We start from the raw sequence: 19,596 nt of genomic DNA on the forward strand, positions 1-19,596 counted from the left end.
CGTTATTTCAGCTCGAATAGTGCAGTAGATTTCGCATAGTTTTTAAAAATCCGGGCCTCAAATATTCACGACGCTGTATTTCTTCAGGCCAGGACACCTCGTGAGTGTCCATCCGATGTAAAGAGACTGGCTACCAATACATAATCATCATCATCATTGTTGAGTTCAGTACAGGGTGTAGTGTTCCTGTATATGCATGCTCCCTAGGGAGCATATACAGGAACACTAACAGGGTGCCTCGATAAGCGCATCCTTTTGAGCAAAAATGGAGGTGCGAAGAGTGAACACTGAGGCACCCTAGCGTTCAGACACCAAATGCAGAAGTTTCTGCGTGTAGGCCATAAAGCTATCACTCCAAAATGAAGAGGAAAGTAGGATTCTAATGAAACGTAGCTGGGTTAGAGAAACCGCGCCGGTTTTGTTAAGAATTCCGGACAATACGAAAAGTGTTGTATCATACAAGCCTTAAATTCATTACATTGCTTCTTTCCACTGCTACATACAAAATGAGAGCATAAAATGTAGTCAGCTCTCTGCAGCAGATAATATGCGGGAAAAGGCGACCTCACTGCTCTCGTACTCACCCGAATGAACTGAAATCTGATTCGTATGCTTATTTAGGCTTAATTGTGAGCAAATAAAAACAATTTCATGACAGTATCAGTAAAAACAAACACACGCAAGAGATTGCCTTTACTCGCTGGCCATACTTGGCCGTACAGCTCAACACAAAAAATGCGAATCTAGTTTTGCCATTCATAAGCTCTATTAAGGCTTTTGTCAAATTATTTACAGTATGACTGTAGGCCATCTATCGTTCCGCTGACAAACACCAGACAACGATTTCTCGAGGTCATGAAAGTCCCCACTAAGGCTGAGACCTCAACTTTCATCAAAACAAAACAGACCACCAACAATGCCTCACAAGGGTATTTAATAACTGTAGACGAACCCTAGGTGGTTTTACTGACTATGACAGATTTAGGACCATTACGCCAGTCCGTGGACACTATGGTCTAATCCTTCTCCTTCTATTTTACTCCACCGCTCTGCTTTCTTGTATGTAGGATAGCCAAACAGGTACTAATATGCCTGGTTAACTTCCCAGTCTTTCATTTCATGTGCCTTTGTTCCTCTTAAAAAGCATTCATTACATCCATTACACTCCCACAGAAGGCTTTGCTGGTCTGTCTGGCCAATGTTTCATGATAAGACGTAAGACGTAAAATATAGTACAGATTCATGAACACATGTAGAGAAAGGCAAACAGGGAGCTATGAATTAGGCACTGCGGTATAACACAGTCATTCCATTATATGAATGGAAACAGCTCACTCGAATCAAAAGACATGGCATGCCTGCAAAAGCCATGCAATGATCAAATGAACATGATTTAGCTTACTTTATTGACAGAGACACTCATCTATCGTTTATGAAAACTGTCACTGCAGTGTCACATTTATTGTTATTCTTCAAGCTCTTGTTTAGGTCATGTAAACAAATACCCAAGATTACAGGAATGTGTGCTTCATACACAGCAGTTGCAAAATGAAAGAAAAAAAACTGACAATTTTCCCAAGCAGAAAAATACTGCTGGCTGTCACAAATGCATTCACACATCAGTTTCGCAGTTTTACATCCACAAGAAAACATAATTTTAAATATAACTTTGCAAATAAAAGCATATCAAGTATTCTATTGCTGCAGTGTTTGCTTCACCTGTGACTCCTTACTTTGGTCAAATTTCAATGCTTACAAACACATGAGGACTAGAGAGAGTTAATACAAAGTTTCTGTCATAAGCTATGTAGCAGACAACCAGCTGAAAATTGCCTAAACTGGAAACTCTGTTGACAGCAAGAGGGGTAACGAGTAACATAAGTGGAACATATTTGTGTAGCTACAACACATTTTTGCCACATGACACACATCTGTTGTCTCCATAAAATAGCTGACATAACTGCACAGATTGCTTAAATATCTCCACTAGAACCCTCCTCCCCAATGCAGTGTCAAGAGAAGAGTATGTGTAATGCAGGCAGTATTTATCATCAATATCTTATCAGCTTCTAAACAGCAGCTGGATAGCCAGGTGTTTACATTCGTCATACATGAGTTGCACTGAGGGTAAGAACAATATGTAGTATCTGAGGTTGGGGAAAGCAAACAGGTACTCCTAACACTGATAAATCTGTTAGTCTTGCTTTCTTGGTCTTTTTGTATTCCACTGCATTTGCATGCGTTGCATGTGTTGCTTTTAAGCCCATTCAGATACGAAACAAAACAATGAACCCACGTCTGCCCATCAGATATCTGAGTCATGTAAGGCATGGGCGTGTGGGCGCTACGCTGCTTAGGTGCTGCAAGATGTTTTAAGCATCATCAGCAAAATTTAGGTATCACACATGAAATAGAACAAGTAGGGCATCTTGCAACATTTGAGAAACGTGGATTTCACACAATGAAACAAACCAACCAGTCCAATGCATAGACTTCACTCAATATTTATTCTCTCATTCTTACAAACCTTATAAACAAGTTTGAAAAATCAGCTGCAGTTACACTAGAAATAAACAACAAAGTGTAATGACTAGTTCTGCATAACAGATATACTTGCTTGTGCATTTGCCATTTAGCACACTATTAATTAGGCATACGGTTTAAGTTTCATCTCCTAGAAGATGGAATATGTAATAGAGAGACCCCTGAGACACCTAAGCCACCCCCCCCCCCCCCCCCTTTTTTTTTTTGCACACTCCTGCACAAAAGCAGACTTCTTGCTTTACATCTAATCTCGAGTCAGCACAAACACTTGGAAGCTGGTCAGCGCCTGTGCGTTTACAAATATTAAGATAATGAATTTTTGCTTCTTGTAAAATACTGTTTGTGCATAATCTAGATAACACAAATGATATAAGTATGCGGAAGTGTAGCGTTTTAATGTTGAAAGTGTACATTCCTTTACAAGTCCCAGGGGAAAAGAAACTTCATAGTGTAGTGGAAACTAGCTGAATGGATCAAAGACACATCTGGCAGACCTACCTCTGATGTCAGTTAGTGCTCTTGTTAAACGATTGAATATAAGCAACTGCTCATGGCAATCAAGATTGCTTGATGCTTAGAAGGACTAGTAGTTACACTCATTGGTACATGCTCTGGAGGAATATGTTGGCACAAACTGTACAATAGACATATATGTGCATGGCTTTCTACAAACACAGCTCTTGGTAGTGGCACTTTTCCTTTGTTCTCTGCTGAGGTGAATTCCTTTTAGTGGAGATGCTCTTCCTAAATATGGCTGACACATATTTGCAGCCTTTTGTGAGGTTCAGTTGGGGCATAGAAACTTTACTGCATCAGCCGTGCTCTACATACCAGTGGATAGTATAACAACCATGAATTTACAACAAAACACGAAGTTACTTTAAAACTAAAGTAATTTTTTCACACTTCGAATTTCACTTTTGCATGATGAATAGGGCATCAGTGTTTGGTATAACTATGCAGCAACACAGTGCAACTTGTGCAAAGCCATGAACTAACTACCCTACCAGGCACCCAAGGCAAACTGGAAATGACAGGACTGTATTGTATGAACACATTAAATGAAATGGAATCTATTTTTTTAGTTGCATTGTCAGATGCATGGCACAAAAAGAAGGTGCAGACTAGGTGCTGTTGGTTGAGAAGGAGGAAAAACTTTATTATTAGGAAACATTTTATTACTGTGTACACAGCCTTGCCCATCTATTGTTTCATATTTTCTTGTGCGAAATAGAACGGGTCGGTTAGAAACAGAGGTAATAATAGGCATAATGACACCAGGCCTATAGATAAAAGCTTATATTGTGCTTACGGCTTTCCTTTCTTTCTCCTTACATTTCCATACAGACAAGAGAACAAAGATGGGTATTGCAAATAACATAAGGTCAATATGTCAAGGGCTACAACGCACTTCTACAAAAAAACATGAAATAAGTCTGATCCGTGCTTTAGACCAAACCCCATATATATATATATATATATATATATATATATATATATATATGTATAAAATTTAACACATTGTTCTTTTTTTTTCTTTTCTCTCTCTCTCTCTTTTTTTTTTTTTTTTTTTTTTTTTTTTTTTTTTTTTTTTTTATGGAAGGCTCCTGGCCACATGTTCTGTATAGCCATGCTCACTGTAAACATGTTGTCTGGTATAGGAGCAAGACAGCAGTCACACCAGCTGCTCCTTCCATTGGTGACTGAAAACTGTGAACATTTCCTCACATGCTGCCCCTGAAACGTTGGTCTGCCATTGTACATTTTGCACTTGGAGCTGCCTGGTGCTTTCAGTTGTGACTACCTACTGCTAAACGCACGCTACCACATGTAGGGGCTCCGCTCGGAACGTCGCGTCATAACATGACATGACGCCTGTACACACACTACCAGGAAATTGTTGCGATCTCCGCGCGTTACATGAGGCGCCGGCAGACTTTGACCAAAACACTGTGGCCCCAGACAGGGCCTCGGAAACACTCGCAACGTCGTCACGGCGCAAGCAAACGACGTCCGGTCTGCCGTGCCGGTTTTATATTTGAACGGAGCCATCTTGCTCGCCGCGTCGTGGCCCTTCGCACTCTCCAAACTAGTCGGTAAGTCTACTTCATTACGCATACGTTCTCACTTGACTACATACATAAAAGGAGTTTTGGTTAGCCAAAGCAATATTCAACGAAAGTGTCTTCACTAATCACTGACCAGCGAAAAAGTGCGAAAGTAAATAGTGTCGCCACGGATACTGAGACTAGATCATGCGTCCATAAAGCTAGATCATGCGTCCGCAAAAATATTCTAATGAGTCGAAAAGCTTGTGCAGTTTCATATCACGTTTTGCGGTGGTCGCATTCGAAGAGCTCAAAAGTTTAAGCGGCGCATGCGTGCCCTACTTTCCAACATGGGAACACAGCGCGCAGTTCACGAATAGTAGTGTGAGCAACAAGCACCGCGATGCAAGTACATACATCAGCGAGTGCGTTAGGGCCATCGCTAAAGCAAATCTCAACGCTCGTCCCGAGGATGTCGCGAACATCTGACGCCACCGGCTTCCTCAGAGCTAGGGAACGAATAAAAGCACACACAGAAATTTCCGCTTCCCGGGGGCGTATTTACTACCAAGCAGAAACGCCGAGAGGACACCGCAGCTCCTTGAAGTCGACCGGCTGGTTATTACAGAAGCTATGCCACTCTCCATGCCTTCACGTAGAGCCTTCAGACTGTGGCGTTTCGTAAGTGATTCGTTCTTATCGGCAAACATTGAAGTTTGCTGTGAAAGCTTTGTGACTAGCAGCTACAGTTCACACCTCTCTTTGTGAGACTCCGGCCTCCGCTCGCAATGTGTGACATATATGCTTATGCTATCATAGGTAATGTCCCACACACGAAAGTTACGCCGCCTAAATTGTACTGCAAGTGATTCGAAATATTTGTTAGCAACAGACAAGAAACGAATTGTAAACTGCAGGCTGCAGCGCAAAGCAGAATTTTCAAGAGGCACTTAAGTATTCAAAAATGTCATGTCCCGAGTGCACTGATATCTCACCTGCTGCGTCAGGCTCAATCATTTGTTCAGTCTGGAGGAGGAAGTCAGTTTGTTCATTCTACTAGTGTGGCTAGCGCATCATATAGCCGCCGGTAACGTCTACTATCCGTAAATGTTCCCCGTTATGCAAAGCAGAAATATTACATTCAGAAGTACGAGACACGCGGCTAAGCGAAAACAAATGTGCTTTAAAGCCAACGTAAGCTGATGGTGAGCCGTCATTAGCCGCTGCGTTAGCCAAGGTTACTAGATACGCGTCCTCACGACAAATTAAATTAATTCTTTATAATGCAATCTTTGCTTCCCATAATAATTACTGCACCTTTGTGAACACCGCGTATTGTTTTACAATAATATTAAGTAGTTTTCCCAGTTTTCCAACATAATTATTTTTCTTCAATTTCAATGCGCTATGTATGATTAATTAGCGTCATACTATAAATTTTCTGACGAAAGCTTCTTGTTTTAAGGTTGTTACAGTGAACAAACGTTTTAGACAAAAAAAATATGAATTTTCATTCGGTATATTTAGCACGCAAAAGTTAAGTACAAAAACACATCAAGCAACTATGAGAAATTAAAGATGGCCGCTTTCATGTTTTTTTTTTTTTTTTCTTTCGCATTCATAGTTTGGGGGATTTCGGTCAAGGATAAACTGCTGCCGCACAGCGAACAGAATGAAATCAGTGCATTCCCTTAAACTGCGGAACAAGCTGTCTAATTGTCGGTTTACCAAAAGTAGCATGCTTCCCCTCAAAATTGCTGTCGCCCTCTAATTACGTGCACGCAGCTGCCGTCGTGAGCTAGCCGTGCGGAAAAGGCCCCGAATGTTTGCAACTCGTCAAGTTATTTCTTTTTGATTGTGGAGGATTTCCTTAGGAATGTTTCTTCCGCGGTGAAGACGTTTTTCGTGGTCTCGCTGGACGTATCGGGAAGCCTCTGCTATCCTTATCATAGTATTTACTAAGCGGTAATTTTCGGCGCTTTACTTGGGGATAAGGTCATGCGGAGAAGCGTCGTCGTCAGCTGGTTTCCACTTGGCAACAAGCTGTCGTCTCGAACGGCTCGTATGCGAAGTCCTCACGAAAGGTAGGCGCACCACCTGGGGGCTTTCTCTTGCCCTGCGGCGCTACAAAAGGGTGACGCTTGCTTGTTTCTCAGACGGAAGCGTGACAGAGGCGCGTTCAAGATTGACGCGCTTGACTCAACACAAGAAAGGAGATGAATCACAAGGTGATATCAAATTAGTCGCTCCGCGTACGCTCGAGAAAACGAAATATTCGCTGTCCGGTCATTCGAGTTAAAAGGCCACGAGGATAAGTGTGCTTCAGCGGCCAGGTTTTGCGTGATGTCCGAGGTGAGATTGCCATAACGGTTGAAGGGCGGTCATTTTCCCAGTGCCGTGCTTGCCAATCAGTGCGTATACGTATGGAGGCAGTTCTTTGCAACCTGACGTGGCCAGACGCAACCAGACGCGCACGTTTATTTAAAGAAAGAGTGGGAAGCGTATCGCAACAACACAAAGGCGCGTGACGCTGTGGGCAGGGTTCATGCTTTACGCAAGTGTCTCACTTGGCTTTTCTGTATGTGCGACGATTACTGGAATTATTCTGTAGACTGGGGCCCGTGTTTTACTGTCAGCTAGACGCGCAGCCAACCGGCGTCCCGGAGAAACTCCAGTGCTCCAGCTGAATTGTGACAGGTCAGTTTGATGAAATTCTGAAAGTTAGTCGCTGGTGCGGCCGACAGTTGTGGGGGTGGTGCTTGGGAGTCCGCTTGTTGCAGCTCACGCCGTCATGAAGAACTTCAGATAAGTTCTGACTACATGGCCATAAGAAAAAAAAAAAAAAAAAAGAAAAAAAAAAACGCTTTAAGCGCGCGAGTTTTCGCATTTCATTTTCGGCGAAACGGGGTTGCCGCGACCGATACATGTGTGAAATAATTCCCAGCTGCCTGATTACAGTGTTTGACATGAAATACAGGCTTTGCTAGCGACGAACGCTTGAGCATGCGTTCCTCTTGACAGCTTTAACTTGAAATCAGCGTTTACTAAATCCTACTTTCCATTTATATCCCTCAACGTCACGATAAAGAAACGGTTGTGCACCAGGTTAAAACTCTACCATAGCAACAACATTTACTGAAGTCAAGCCCCGCAGTCAAAGTCGACAGTGAAGTTAATTTTCCGGCCGTGTACGTGCTTCTCATGCAGAGATAAAGAACTCGCATTTCAATGACGGCCTGTTATTTTATGCGTGTTCAGCGGCGCAGTAACTTAGCGCTTTCTTTTGCATTCATTCAGTGTTCGTTAGGCATGCTGCTGGCTTCGGCGTTAGTGCCGCGTTAGGTGCGACTACATTGGGAGCGATGCCAATGCACTTGCCTCTTCGTTCTTAAATTGTGTTAGGACTAATGCACCGCCTAGAGTGATTACACCTATACGAGGAGGGGAGGTGATGGACACAAAAGGTGTGTTCGGTTTGTTTCTCTTTGTGGTTTATCGTGGCTGTCACAGTTTGCTTAGAGCACCGTTTGCAAGCCATTCACTAGTTCGTCTACCTTCTTCAGTACTGAGCAAAGGCTCGGTTTGTTCGAGTTTAGCAGGTAACAGGTAGTCTGGGCGAGCGAACTACAGCACGGCGGGCTATTTTGTCAGTCAGTTTCTGCTGCAGATCGTTGCCTGGGTACAACTTCACGTATCGATGCTGGCCTAAGCAACGCGCGTCTTTCTTCTGACGGCGGTAGTTCCAACGTGACCGTGTTGTGGAGAGAAATCTAAGTTAATTATGGAGCGGAATTCGTGGAAACAATTATTTTCCTCACGGATCAATGAAATGGCTCGCGCGTGCTAACTCGATTATCCAATCTGCTAGCCATCACGGAAAAAGTTAGCGGCAGTTGATGAGTTTTCTTTGGAAAAGGGCACATCGATGGAAATGCGGAGACGAAAAACTAAACCTTCGCGCTCTGCGTATACCTCACAATATGTAAATCAAAATGTAAACTGCGTGAAAAAACGGGACAATAGGCGAAGGAACACAAGACAACACGTTCCTTCGCCTATTGTCCCGTTTTTTTCGCGCAGTTTACATTTTGATTTGCAATGAACCAACTCGCCCGCAAAAATATTCTAACTCACAATATGTACACGCCGTCAGATAGCGCCCACTTGCAGCTCTGTTACCGTTTCCATGACCTCTCTCAGGTTTTCTCACGTCTGTAGAGACAAATTTGCGGCAGAAGAATAATTTTTTTTTTCTTTTTTTTTTTTTATGAATTCATGCCACTGATGCGCCAAAGTACGATTCCAACAACCGACAGCACGGCTGTCTAGAGCGCTGCGCTGCGGAGGAAAGATAAATATTGGCTGGACTGCTCTGTAAGTAGTACAGTGCAAACAGCTAGTATGCCTACGTGCCTTCGTTTTAGCGCCATCATTGTCCCTAGAACCGGTCCGCTTATCTAAAATATCACTTTGTATGACAGCTAGATCCGTGTTCGAGCGCTCTAAACAGACGTGCTGGCGACTGTACTGGGGCGAACACATGTTGGCAGGACTACCGTCCTCGGCACAATCATGACCACAGTATATCGGTACGAAATCGATTACTGAAGAAAACTAACCGTACTTCGATCTCGTTACAGTCTATTGAGTCTTCTGTTTGATTCGGTGGTCGTTCGAACCGGCATCAACGCTGACGTGTGCCGTTGGGCTCGTGAGTGTCAGCGCTGCCAACGTGCAAAGACTACGCGGCACACCAAGTCACCACTGCAACCCTTCCTGTCACCTGACTCGCGATTTGACCATGTCCACATCGACATTGTCGGTCCGTTGCCTTCATCACGTGGCAAACTCTACATCCTCACCTAACCGAAAAGACCCCCCTCCCCCAATGCGAACATAATAAAATACGCCAAGAGACTTAACTTTCGAATATATATGTATGATTCTTTTTATTCGCGGTGCCGTCGCGCGTAACGTAGACTAAATATGGCCGCAATGGTCGCAACATGGTGCAGCTCTGTTTTACCGCCGCTCATTCGCGCTAACGCGGCACGACTGCAAATAGCCCAGCTGCTGACTTAGTAACCTCGTTAATGCGAACTTGGAATAGGTTCCAATAAAGTGCTCTAAGAACCAAATTTAGCCACTTTAAATGGTGGGCTTGGCGTTTTCGGCGCGTTTAATTACAGCTACCGCGGTGTTTTCGTAGTCCGTCACTGTTCGAAGAAGTCTCAACAATGGTCTCTTCGTGATATGCTCTCGATGAACAATGACATCAAAACATCCTTTACTGCGAGCTTCAAACGCTTCACTGGGATTCTATAGGGAGCTTGCATGAAGTGATGCTTGCTGGGTAATCCGCCATGATGTTGTCGTTGACAGTAGACGACGCAGCACGGCACTGCCACCTCGTCTACATGGTCGCGTAGTGCGCGCAGACGATGCTGGCGTGATCGGACAGGCCGACTGCGAGTTCTTCACGACTCCAAAAATATTTCTGCACGCGAGCGAGAAGGCAAGGGATTCCTCTAGCGACGCCGGCGCGAATGGCTCGCACGGGCCAACACACGTGAGATCGACGCCGATCGGGTTAATATCAAACCACTTGCCAGAACTACAGGGCTTTGAATATTTGGGGGCTGGGATTTAAAACATTCCTATGCAAAATCTACTACAAAATTCGAGCTGAAATAACGTTCACAAAGTAGCAAAATATCATCTACGTTATCTGATAAGTGATTCAACATCGGTACTTGCCTAGATTTTCCGAAATCGAGAAAAAACTGCTCTCGGCGGCGTGCACAATTTTCGCAGAAGAGAGTCCAAAAGCTATTTTAACATGGTGCGTCATCTGTCGGGCAGCGAGGCAAGCGCACCAACGGCCGGGATGGAGCTTGTCTCACTGCTCGACAGATGACGCATCATGTTAAAATAGCTTTTCGACTCTCTTCTGCGAAAATTGTGCACGCCGCCGAAAGCAGTTTTTTCTCGATTTCGGAAAATCTAGGCAAGTACGGATGTTGAATCACTTATCAGATAACGTAGACGATATTTTGCTACTTTGTGAACGTTATTTCAGCTCGAATGGTGTAGTAGATTTTGCATAGGAATTTTTTAAATCCTAGCCCCCAAATATTCAAGACCCTGTAGATATCATGAATGTCGGCGATGTCGACGGGCGGCAAGGTCTAAATGCATAATGCAGTCAGTCTTTCTCGCGTAGCTTGAACAGGTCCGCGTCGTACTGCTTTGGATTTCTTCATAGCGCGCCCGATTTTTCCGGCAGAGTCGACGCGCCCGTTCCTCAGATATCTGCCGACAATTGCACGCACGTAAGGGCAGCGCACGAAAAGCCGAATATTTGCTCGGTGGACCGTCGTAAACGACAAGGCACTTGCTCAGTTAAGCATGGCTGCGCTGTCTGCCGTCTGCTGCCAGCGACATCATCATGGCGGATTACCCAGCATGCATCGCTTCATGCAATTTCGTCTACACCGAGAAAACGGCGGTTCTTTTCAAATCGAGGACTGCACATTGATGATAAAGCGGTATACGTCGCAGTCGAGACCTTTTGACTGAAAGCTCACATTGACTGGCACTCCCCTTCGCTTTGTCGCTGTCGCTAGGTTAGCCAGATGTAAGTAGTGACATATATCACCGGTTTCGAGCTCGGTTTATAGGCGTTAAATACACCATATTACCTAATAACGAACGACCCAAGCCATTCGTCTCAGGCATTTGAAAGTTTAGCTGTTTCTATTGTCCTCATTTTTGTCACTTGATATTGATAACGCCATGGTCAACTTACGAGCAAACTAACGAACTCTGCGGGATAGCATGGTCGGCGGTCATCCGAGAACAGCTAGCATGGCCACCGCTTTCAGCGGCGCCGAGTTTAACGATTACGGAATTTAGAGATAAGGCACGAAAAGCCACCTGCCGCAACCTCGCACACAGTAAATGTAGTCGCAACCGTCTGCATTCCTGCGTACAAGAATCTGGCCACCTCGGGCGTCACAAACAAAATAGATAATTCCGCTCGCTGGCAGCTTTAGCATAAACTATAACCGAAACCCGGAAAGCGCTTACGCAGTGCGTTCCGAGGTCCTGAATGTTGCACACGTGATAGCACGGAGGCGACGCAGTACGCAGAACACACCAACGGAACACACTGGATCGTTTCCTCCAGCTGCTTGGTAAAGTACAAACACTTTCCACTTTACATTCCATTTTCGGACAGCTGTCTCCTTATATCCTGAAAACTTGCTCCGCGACTGTTCGCTTCTCATCTAACTTTCGCGCATGACACACCCGGTTAAGCCTTTGGAGCATGCCGCATTTCTTCCGCTGCCTTCCGTCGTTCTGTGTCGGTTGTTTCGGAAATTCATGTCTTTCACACCATGTTTCCGCTACTGTACAACGGTGTTCAATGCGTCGTTTTCGGCTAGGTTCATGTGGTATGCGCAAAGCTGATGCGTGTCCTCTATGCTGAAACCATCTCCATTACCCGCATGTGTAGCGCGCCACCAAGCCATCAACTTTCGCGCTCACCCTGCCTATCGTCAATGCCTGGCTCGAGGCATCCGGACAGAGCGGCCGGGCTAAGTCGCCCAGCCCCAACGTCGTGACCCAACGGCGTGGACGTTCAGTCGTTCGCTTTACGTATGCTGCCATTAGTATTCTTGCTGTTTTATGAAAGGAGGCGATATTAAAGATCAGGCTTCACGTACAGCCGCCCACAGACTTAAGACGAATGGCGGAATGCGTGCCTTGAATGCATAATTACGGCGGCTAACGATAGCTGGTGCGCAGCTAACTTTGACCGCTTTTGAGACTGTGCTCGATCACAGCGTATAGCGCTCTCGTCACGTAGGCGTTTCCCTGCGTTTTGCTCACCTATGCGGCTCGCACGCTCGGGCTGCAGCTTTCTCAAGGCCCGTTCACACTTGCGATTCGCCGAAGTTGTGAGACCGCCGCAATTGGGTGTATTGGTCGAAAAGCGACAGCCGGAGGTCGTCGAGCGCTGCTCGATTTTTCATCCTCGCGACTGCTGGGCGAAAACCGGTAACCAATCAACGACGCACTTTAACTGAACGGTTAGTTTTACATCCGGCTTCTCGTTGCTTGTTCAGGATCGACAGGGCTCGATCTGAACGAGGTCAATTCAGGAAAGCGACTCGCGGATCGCTTGTGCAAGAGGTGGAGCTGAGCAATTCCCTGGTCGAACGCGACAGCCGGTAGCGCGCCCTCCGCGACTCGCAAGTGTTAGTATAGCCCTTCTGGGAACCCGAAATCGCGCGATAAGCTGCCGCGGCTCGCGCACCTTGCGGGAAGTACGGGACATAATTTCACACGACAAAAAAACCTTATAAAACTGCCTGTTTGCTCCGCAAAACGTGGAAACAAACCATATGGAAGCAAATGTGGTATTAAATGTAATGTCATGTCTAGTCATGTGAGTCATTATGGTTTAGTCATGAGTCGTAGTCACTTATGTGTCAGTCAGATCACAATGTGTTACAAGATAATACAACCGTCCTTGCGCTGTAATAATGAATGAGTGTTACAAGGCCGGTCAGATCACAATGAGCATAACTATAAGTCCATGGCTTGTGTAAGTCAAAGTCATGACGATGACTAGTGTTTAGGCATGACTCAAAAGTGCTGAGCCATAACACTCTGGGAGCTACTAAAGAACGCACATGCGTTCGCATTTCGACAATGCAGATCTCTGCAGTGTTCAGCTTCTTTTTAATGTTTATCAAACCTTATCGGCTGCTCTAGTTCACTTTTGCCCATGGTGCTTGTTTTTTCCTTCCTTGATTAAGACATCATACGTGTGATTTCCTGTGGAATTCAGTTGGAAGCGCACGACACTGGCCAAAACATTTATTTTGTTGGATCCACAGCATTTGGAAACTGCAGCGAGGCGCACAAGCTGCGGCAGCTTAGCTAAGAAAACGGCAAAGCGTGTTCCGGAAGTGCAAAGCCGCATCCGATAGCAAAACGCGGGGAAACGCCCGCGTAATGAGCGCATTGTCTACGCACGGCTATCGGTCACAATCGTAAAAGCAATCAAAGCGATCCACGCCGCGGCTATCGTGAGCCGCCGTAAAGGTACAAAGATCATATCTCGCACCTGATGACTATCGCTTCTCGACGCTGGCGGCAGTCCAAGCCGCGCTTTCCGACATTCTTGTTACATCAATCGAAAAGCCGACTTGGAGAAACTTCCTCGTGGTTTGTAGCAGGAGCTCTAATGTTGTAAAATAAGAGGAAATGTGCCGGCTTAAGCCTCATCACCATCAAGATTACTTCTTTAGGAAGCTAATTTAAACTATAGACAATCAATTTGAAGGACTGCTCAGAGCGCACCTATTGCTGCGCTGTTCTTCAAGGGCTGACTCCATGGAAGAGCATGCAGTGAGTACTGTCAGATATCCAGTAGTAGTGAAGCTGCGGAACCGACGAGTTTTTTTTCTTTTTTTTTTCTAATGTAGAAACGGCAGATGTGCATCATAATGTACACGGGGCCTGAGCAGCATGTGGATATACTTTACTTTTGTGATTTTAATCGCCCCCCCCCCCCCCTCCGCCCCAATTTTGAAGACCAAAAAAAAAAAAAAATGCATGCAAATTAAGCACAGTCTTTTTTGAGAGAAACAGCGTGTAGACAAGGCTACCAGCGCGCTTGCTCAAATGCCTTTCACCACCACCACCTCTACTTTGGAGACCCGATGTGGTGCGGCGTAAGCTGCGCTGTCGCCGCTTCTTGTTTTGCTGCTTTCCCTATATGACAGCCGGCTGTGCGGGACGGCAAAAACTGATGGAAAGCAACACAGATTACTCTATCAACGAGTTGTCACGTGCACCTGGAAACGGCGGCCGTTCAGCGGATCTCGGCAGGTTTCACAAGCATTGCGGGCCCGCGTTGCTTTATTAGGTATGAGTTGTGTGGCATCCGTAACGGAAATCAGAATGACTGAGAAGAGGCCTGCCACACACTGTTTGAACTTCAAGCGCACTGCAACCGCGTTTGCGGAAGATGCTTGCAAAGTTTGTTTGCCACATAAATTGGTTCTCGCGCCTGCCTCGTCAAGCTATCGGCGCAAAAAAATTGGGGGAGAGGGGTATTTTTTATTTTTCGAATCTAAGCACCCCTCTCACTTTGGGAATTGCGATCGTTAACAGAACGAGGTTACTTAGAATCGAGTAAATACTGTAGCTGCTTCTTGATCAAACATAGTGAGCATTCCCTTTCAGCTCTAGGTTCAGTTGCTTTGCAGTACTAGCTTTGCGTATATGAAAACGAGTTACTGCCCACGCGAAGTCGTAAGTTTGTGGCTCTTACTTTTCTTCACTTGGCTTGGCGGCCAAGCGTTCTGGCCAGGGTAGGGAAAGATACGATAAGAAAACGAAAGTGGAAGAGGAGGAGGGGGGGGGGGGGGGGGCTACGCAAACTGAGAGAGCCATAGTTTAGCTAGTTTTTCTTTAGCCGTATTTTTGCGCTAAGCTGAACTGATTGACGATCGGACACTCCCTCGGAAACGAAATGTGCTAGGATGCCATGCAGCTTTATTTATTTTTTCGAAACCGTGTATTCTTAGAATCCGTGCTGGCGGGTACTTATGTGCCCTGTCATCCGAGTCGTTTTGAGCACCTAGCGAGGAGCCTTAAAACGTCTAGCGAAGCATTGATGGAACTCGGGCATATCTTCTCGCAGTGTCCGCCTCGAATCTGGGAAGTGAAGTGTTCGAACCCCAGAGATTTCCGGTATTCACCGGTGACACAGTATATAGGTGAACACACGAGCACGTGGATGCTCTCTTCGGAGCACCCAACCCACTTTGCTTCGACATGAGGCAGTTGTGCTTTGAAGACAGCGGGTTCCAGTACAGCCTGATTTCTAGGTTATCACGGAACTGTAAAAATAGATATTGCGCACCCTTCTCTCTCTCGTTGGCTGCTACAGCAATCAACCTCACGAAGTTTATGCTTTCAATGTGTTGGAGAGGTCACCCAAGATGAGAGGCCCGCATCGGTCTCCGATAAAATCCGCACGCATCCCTGTTTTGCGCCACTAACAGCCCAAAATCTTTCAACCTTCGGCATCATTTCATCGCCTCAAATTGACACCAAGGTCAACCCGGTGTCGCTCCTTGTTGCGTGGCAGCGACTCTTCGAAAATCTGAAGCGGCCACCACCCTCCTAGCTTGTCGCCTCGCAGTAGCAGTACTTCTCGGCACCAGTCGCGCTCCAGCCCCTGCCTACTCATAGAAACATCGCCGCCATGCTTCCCATTGCGCGTCACCCGCCGCTGTCTCGGATATAAAAATCGAAGGCGCCTCCCCCGAACCCGCATACTTCCCCCTTGCCGAAGGACGGATAACACCCGCCGCGTGTATATACGCCCCGTTAACGGTATGCCCTTCATTCCGGCAAAACTTCACGCCGCCACATCTGCGCCTATGTCAAGCCCTACGCGCTTCGCTCAACGCCTTTTCCGCCGCGGCCCAGTTTACTGCCGACGCCTCCTCAGACATTTCCCCTCATCTCCGGCTCCAACAAAGACTTGCTATAATCAAGACTTCGTCCCAGGTGATTGCTACACGCCTAACTCTATTAATCTTATCACCCTCCATATTGAAGATATGAAGGGTGATTGTATGGTATTCCCACACATTGTATCAACTCCTGCAGCCGTGCCATACACGGTGTCCACGCTAGCCTCCCCACAGGTGCTCTAATGCAGGAGCTCGAGAGTTACTCTTCCAGTAAATCTTATACCCGCATGGTGGGCACCACGAAGTCTGTCTGGATAACATTCGAGGGCTCAGTAAACACAGTCTAATTTCGCCGCGTTTCGTTGGCGCCCACATCATCCCAAGGCATACAAGTGCGCTCAATTCCTATAGTATATGGGCACCGGACATATACCTGCATTGAATCGTATCTCCGCTGGAGCATTTGCTCCACTCAACTCCAATCAGCTGACGACACCGATCCCTGCTCCCCATGGTGCCTACGCTGTAAGGCAGACCATCCTCCTTTATACCCTGCCTGTCTCATCTAGCGCCAACAAGACCAAGCCCGCGCCAAAGCTGCCTATGAGTAGCGCATCAAACTACGGAATGCTGAATCGAACCAACATTCTCATCACCTACGGGTCCGGATAGCCCTGTCCTACATGCGAAGTCAGTCCCCCCATCTCCACATACATAAACATTTCTACCTGCCACGTTTACATGAGAAAGAACCAGTCTCCCCAGATGCCTCCTCAAACGTCTCCTCAGCTGCCATTTACACCACCGACCGCATCGTTCATGCGCTCTGCCACCCTTCTACTCTCGGCCTACCTCACGCACAAATCAGGGGTCCAACACACCCATCCCGTCTCAGTCCACCTCCGCAGTCAGCCCAAAGGCTCCCCACGAAAGCTAGCTCCCGGTCAAACATCAGCTGACAGCAACTATACCAGACACGTTCTCATGATCAGGTACTCCAGGAACTCTCCTACCCACAGCACTTCAGCCATTCTTCGCTAAAGTTTTTAAACAATACGCGGACCTGAAAAACCGTCCTCTCTCCTCTAAAACAACTAAACCAAATCGACCAACAAGTCCCCCCCCCCCCTCCTCGTCTCCCGCATCGAAGAGCTCACCAACAGTGCTGCTTCCCTCAAAAATACCATCCACCTCAGCACTCGCACCTCACTGCAAGCCACCTCCCAATCTTTTAAACGTACACACCTCACCCTGGCGACCAAGGCCCTCTAGCGCCATGTGGCTAACACAACGGTGCTCCAAATTGTGCATTAAAATTGTCGCAGCCTCAAAACAAACACATCTGTATGGCTTATTCTCGCTCTCCTTTTTTAAGCTTTTTTCCTTCTATTTCAAGAAATACGCCACATTCACAGCATTCCAGTGTATTGTGCCCTGCACACCCCCACGCTACAAAACTGCACGTTTCTTCCTTCATCCGTATAGACATGAAGTTCGAACATATCAAAGTCCTGACCTGCCACAACCCTATCTCGTTGCTTTCTTTTTTTACCCCTCACCAAAGCTACGGCCTATGTGCTTCCTTAATCACTACAATAGACCTACCGAATACCGCCTTTTGAAATCTCTTTTCTCTTTAACTGCATCACTACCTCCCCCCACGAGTTGGTACTGGCAGGAGATTTTAGTACCCCACAGGTCAGTTGGGGCTTTCCGACTACATTACGCCCTGACCGCATCCTGCACAGTGCACAGATACACTGCGCAGCATCACTTCTTTGGCTCCACATACATCAGCTGACACGACATGAACACACAGCTCCTCAGCGATCACCATCATATCTCTCCAGCTCTCTCCCCGCAATCGAAAAAGTGCCCGACAGCTCACAAACTGGGAAACATTAAAATTCGCGCTTCCACCTCACTGCAATCTTCATCATATTAAATTCCTTTTCCAATCCCTTCGTTTGGCGCCATGGGCTGTCTGCTCCCACTCCTGACCTACATCTGTGGAAGTGTCGCAAGCGACTTCCGAGAACAATCAGTAAACAGCCACACAACTTCCAACTCAACAAAGCACTAAACCGACTCCGCTCTCACATAACACACTACTGCACGATCCTTGAATAATCTAATTAGGTTAAAGCTTGTAACCACATCAACGGCATTGTTGCGGATTCGCGTAGGGATCTGCAATAAGAACGATGAGAAGGAAGAAGAGGGACTGGAAGAGAGAGCGAAAGATAAATCGACATTATCAATTATGTTATGTCACCTACAACGAATTCTGGCCAATCCCCCACTGTTGGTATGTGCCATTATAACGAGGGAGAAGAAGAAGAAGCGCGAGATAGAGACAGAGCGCCATGTTGGCACATTGATAGCTAGGGAACAGTCGAATATATTAAAGGTAGTCAGAGGCGGTCCTGGTGTCCACCCTGCTTCTTCTATACCCTTCACCAAGAATCCACCTAGTACATTTCCTCCGTTCCCTTCGCGGTCCCCAAACTCACACCGCCCCACTATTGATAAATTTCCATTCCTGCAAGGCCCCGCTCAACTATTTCGAATCACTACATTCCCCCACCTTTCCTGCCGACCTATCGAGTTTACACAGGCGCCTCTCAACCAGATCTCGACAAGCCCTTCTCCCTCAACGAAGTTGATTTTGCTTTTGCACGAAATTCCCGCTCCTCGGCGTTTTCAACTTTCTAATTCTATTTAACCTCCCTGCCCTTGTTTTTCTGCCTATCATTGGCTCGGCCTCTTTCTGTTTCGTGGTATTTTTCCGCAAGCAACCCTGGAAGTCCGGGTTTCTGTAGCTATATCCGTTCATACAGTGAGTATGCACGGTACTCTTTGCATATGTGGTATCCTGAGAGGTCGAACCAGCCTCTCGACCGTATCGACGGCGCAATCTGCATGTGCTCGTGCGTCCACTTTGTAGCACGCAATCCGAGGAAAATTATCAGCGGCGAAGATCGAGAGACGATATAAGTGAAGGACCTCTTTGTGCTCAAGGGTTCGACTTCTTCAGGGTTGTGGGCGCTCATGTCCACCATCCAGCACACGTTCCTTGACGGAGACGGACAGAGGCTTGCCGACTTGTCGTGCACTTAACGGGACAATGCAGAATGAAAAAGTAAGCGCAAATAAATGAACGTGTCGGTTGAAGAAGGTTAGAGCAAGCGAATGCTTACTTGCGCAAGGCGATCACGGCACGTGGCAAGTGGCAACCATCCAGCAGATGGACAGAGGCTTGCCTACCTGTCATGCACTTAACGGGACATTGCAAAATGAAAAAGTAAACGCAAATAATAAACGTGTCGGTTGAAGAAGGGGAGACAAGCGAATGCTTACTTGCGCAAAGCGATCACGGCACGTGGCAAGTGGCAACCATCCAGCAGATGAACAGAGGCTTGCCTACCTGTCATGCACTTAACGGGACATTGCAAAAGGAAAAAGTGAACGCAATTCTATAAACGGTTCGGTGTTATAAC

At 46.4% G+C, this 19,596-nt stretch overlaps 2 protein-coding genes across 10 annotated transcripts in view; one reads left to right on the forward strand and one right to left on the reverse strand.

Annotated features, from left to right (window-relative positions):
* Cln3 (CLN3 lysosomal/endosomal transmembrane protein, battenin) overlaps positions 1–19,596 on the reverse strand; it is a 119,376-nt gene that overhangs the window by 64,349 nt on the left and 35,431 nt on the right. The window contains exon 1 of one of the 3 annotated variants that reach the window (XM_084577518.1): positions 5,588–5,763. The exons of the other annotated variants lie outside the window; for them this stretch is intronic. Coding sequence (XP_084433644.1) covers positions 5,588–5,609 — 22 coding nt within the window. The 5' untranslated portion in view covers positions 5,610–5,763. Of the gene's footprint in view, positions 1–5,587; positions 5,764–19,596 lie in introns of those variants that run through there. 3 annotated transcript variants of the gene reach the window in all.
* The window catches only part of LOC146182425 (putative peptidoglycan muropeptide transporter SLC46), a 48,401-nt gene continuing 33,050 nt past the window's right edge, over positions 4,246–19,596 (forward strand). The window contains exon 1 of one of the 7 annotated variants that reach the window (XM_084577511.1): positions 4,246–4,640. Coding sequence is in view for 3 of the 7 variants with exons in the window: in XM_084577507.1 (XP_084433633.1) it covers positions 5,226–5,273 (48 nt within the window). In the remaining 4 variants the exon portion in view is untranslated. The other 6 variants (XM_084577507.1, XM_084577514.1, XM_084577508.1 and 3 more) reach the window with 6 other exon arrangements.

This window comes from Amblyomma maculatum, chromosome 8, assembly GCF_055883805.1.
Source record: "Amblyomma maculatum isolate TAMU_Amacu chromosome 8, ASM5588380v1, whole genome shotgun sequence".
Lineage (NCBI taxonomy): Eukaryota > Metazoa > Arthropoda > Arachnida > Ixodida > Ixodidae > Amblyomma > Amblyomma maculatum.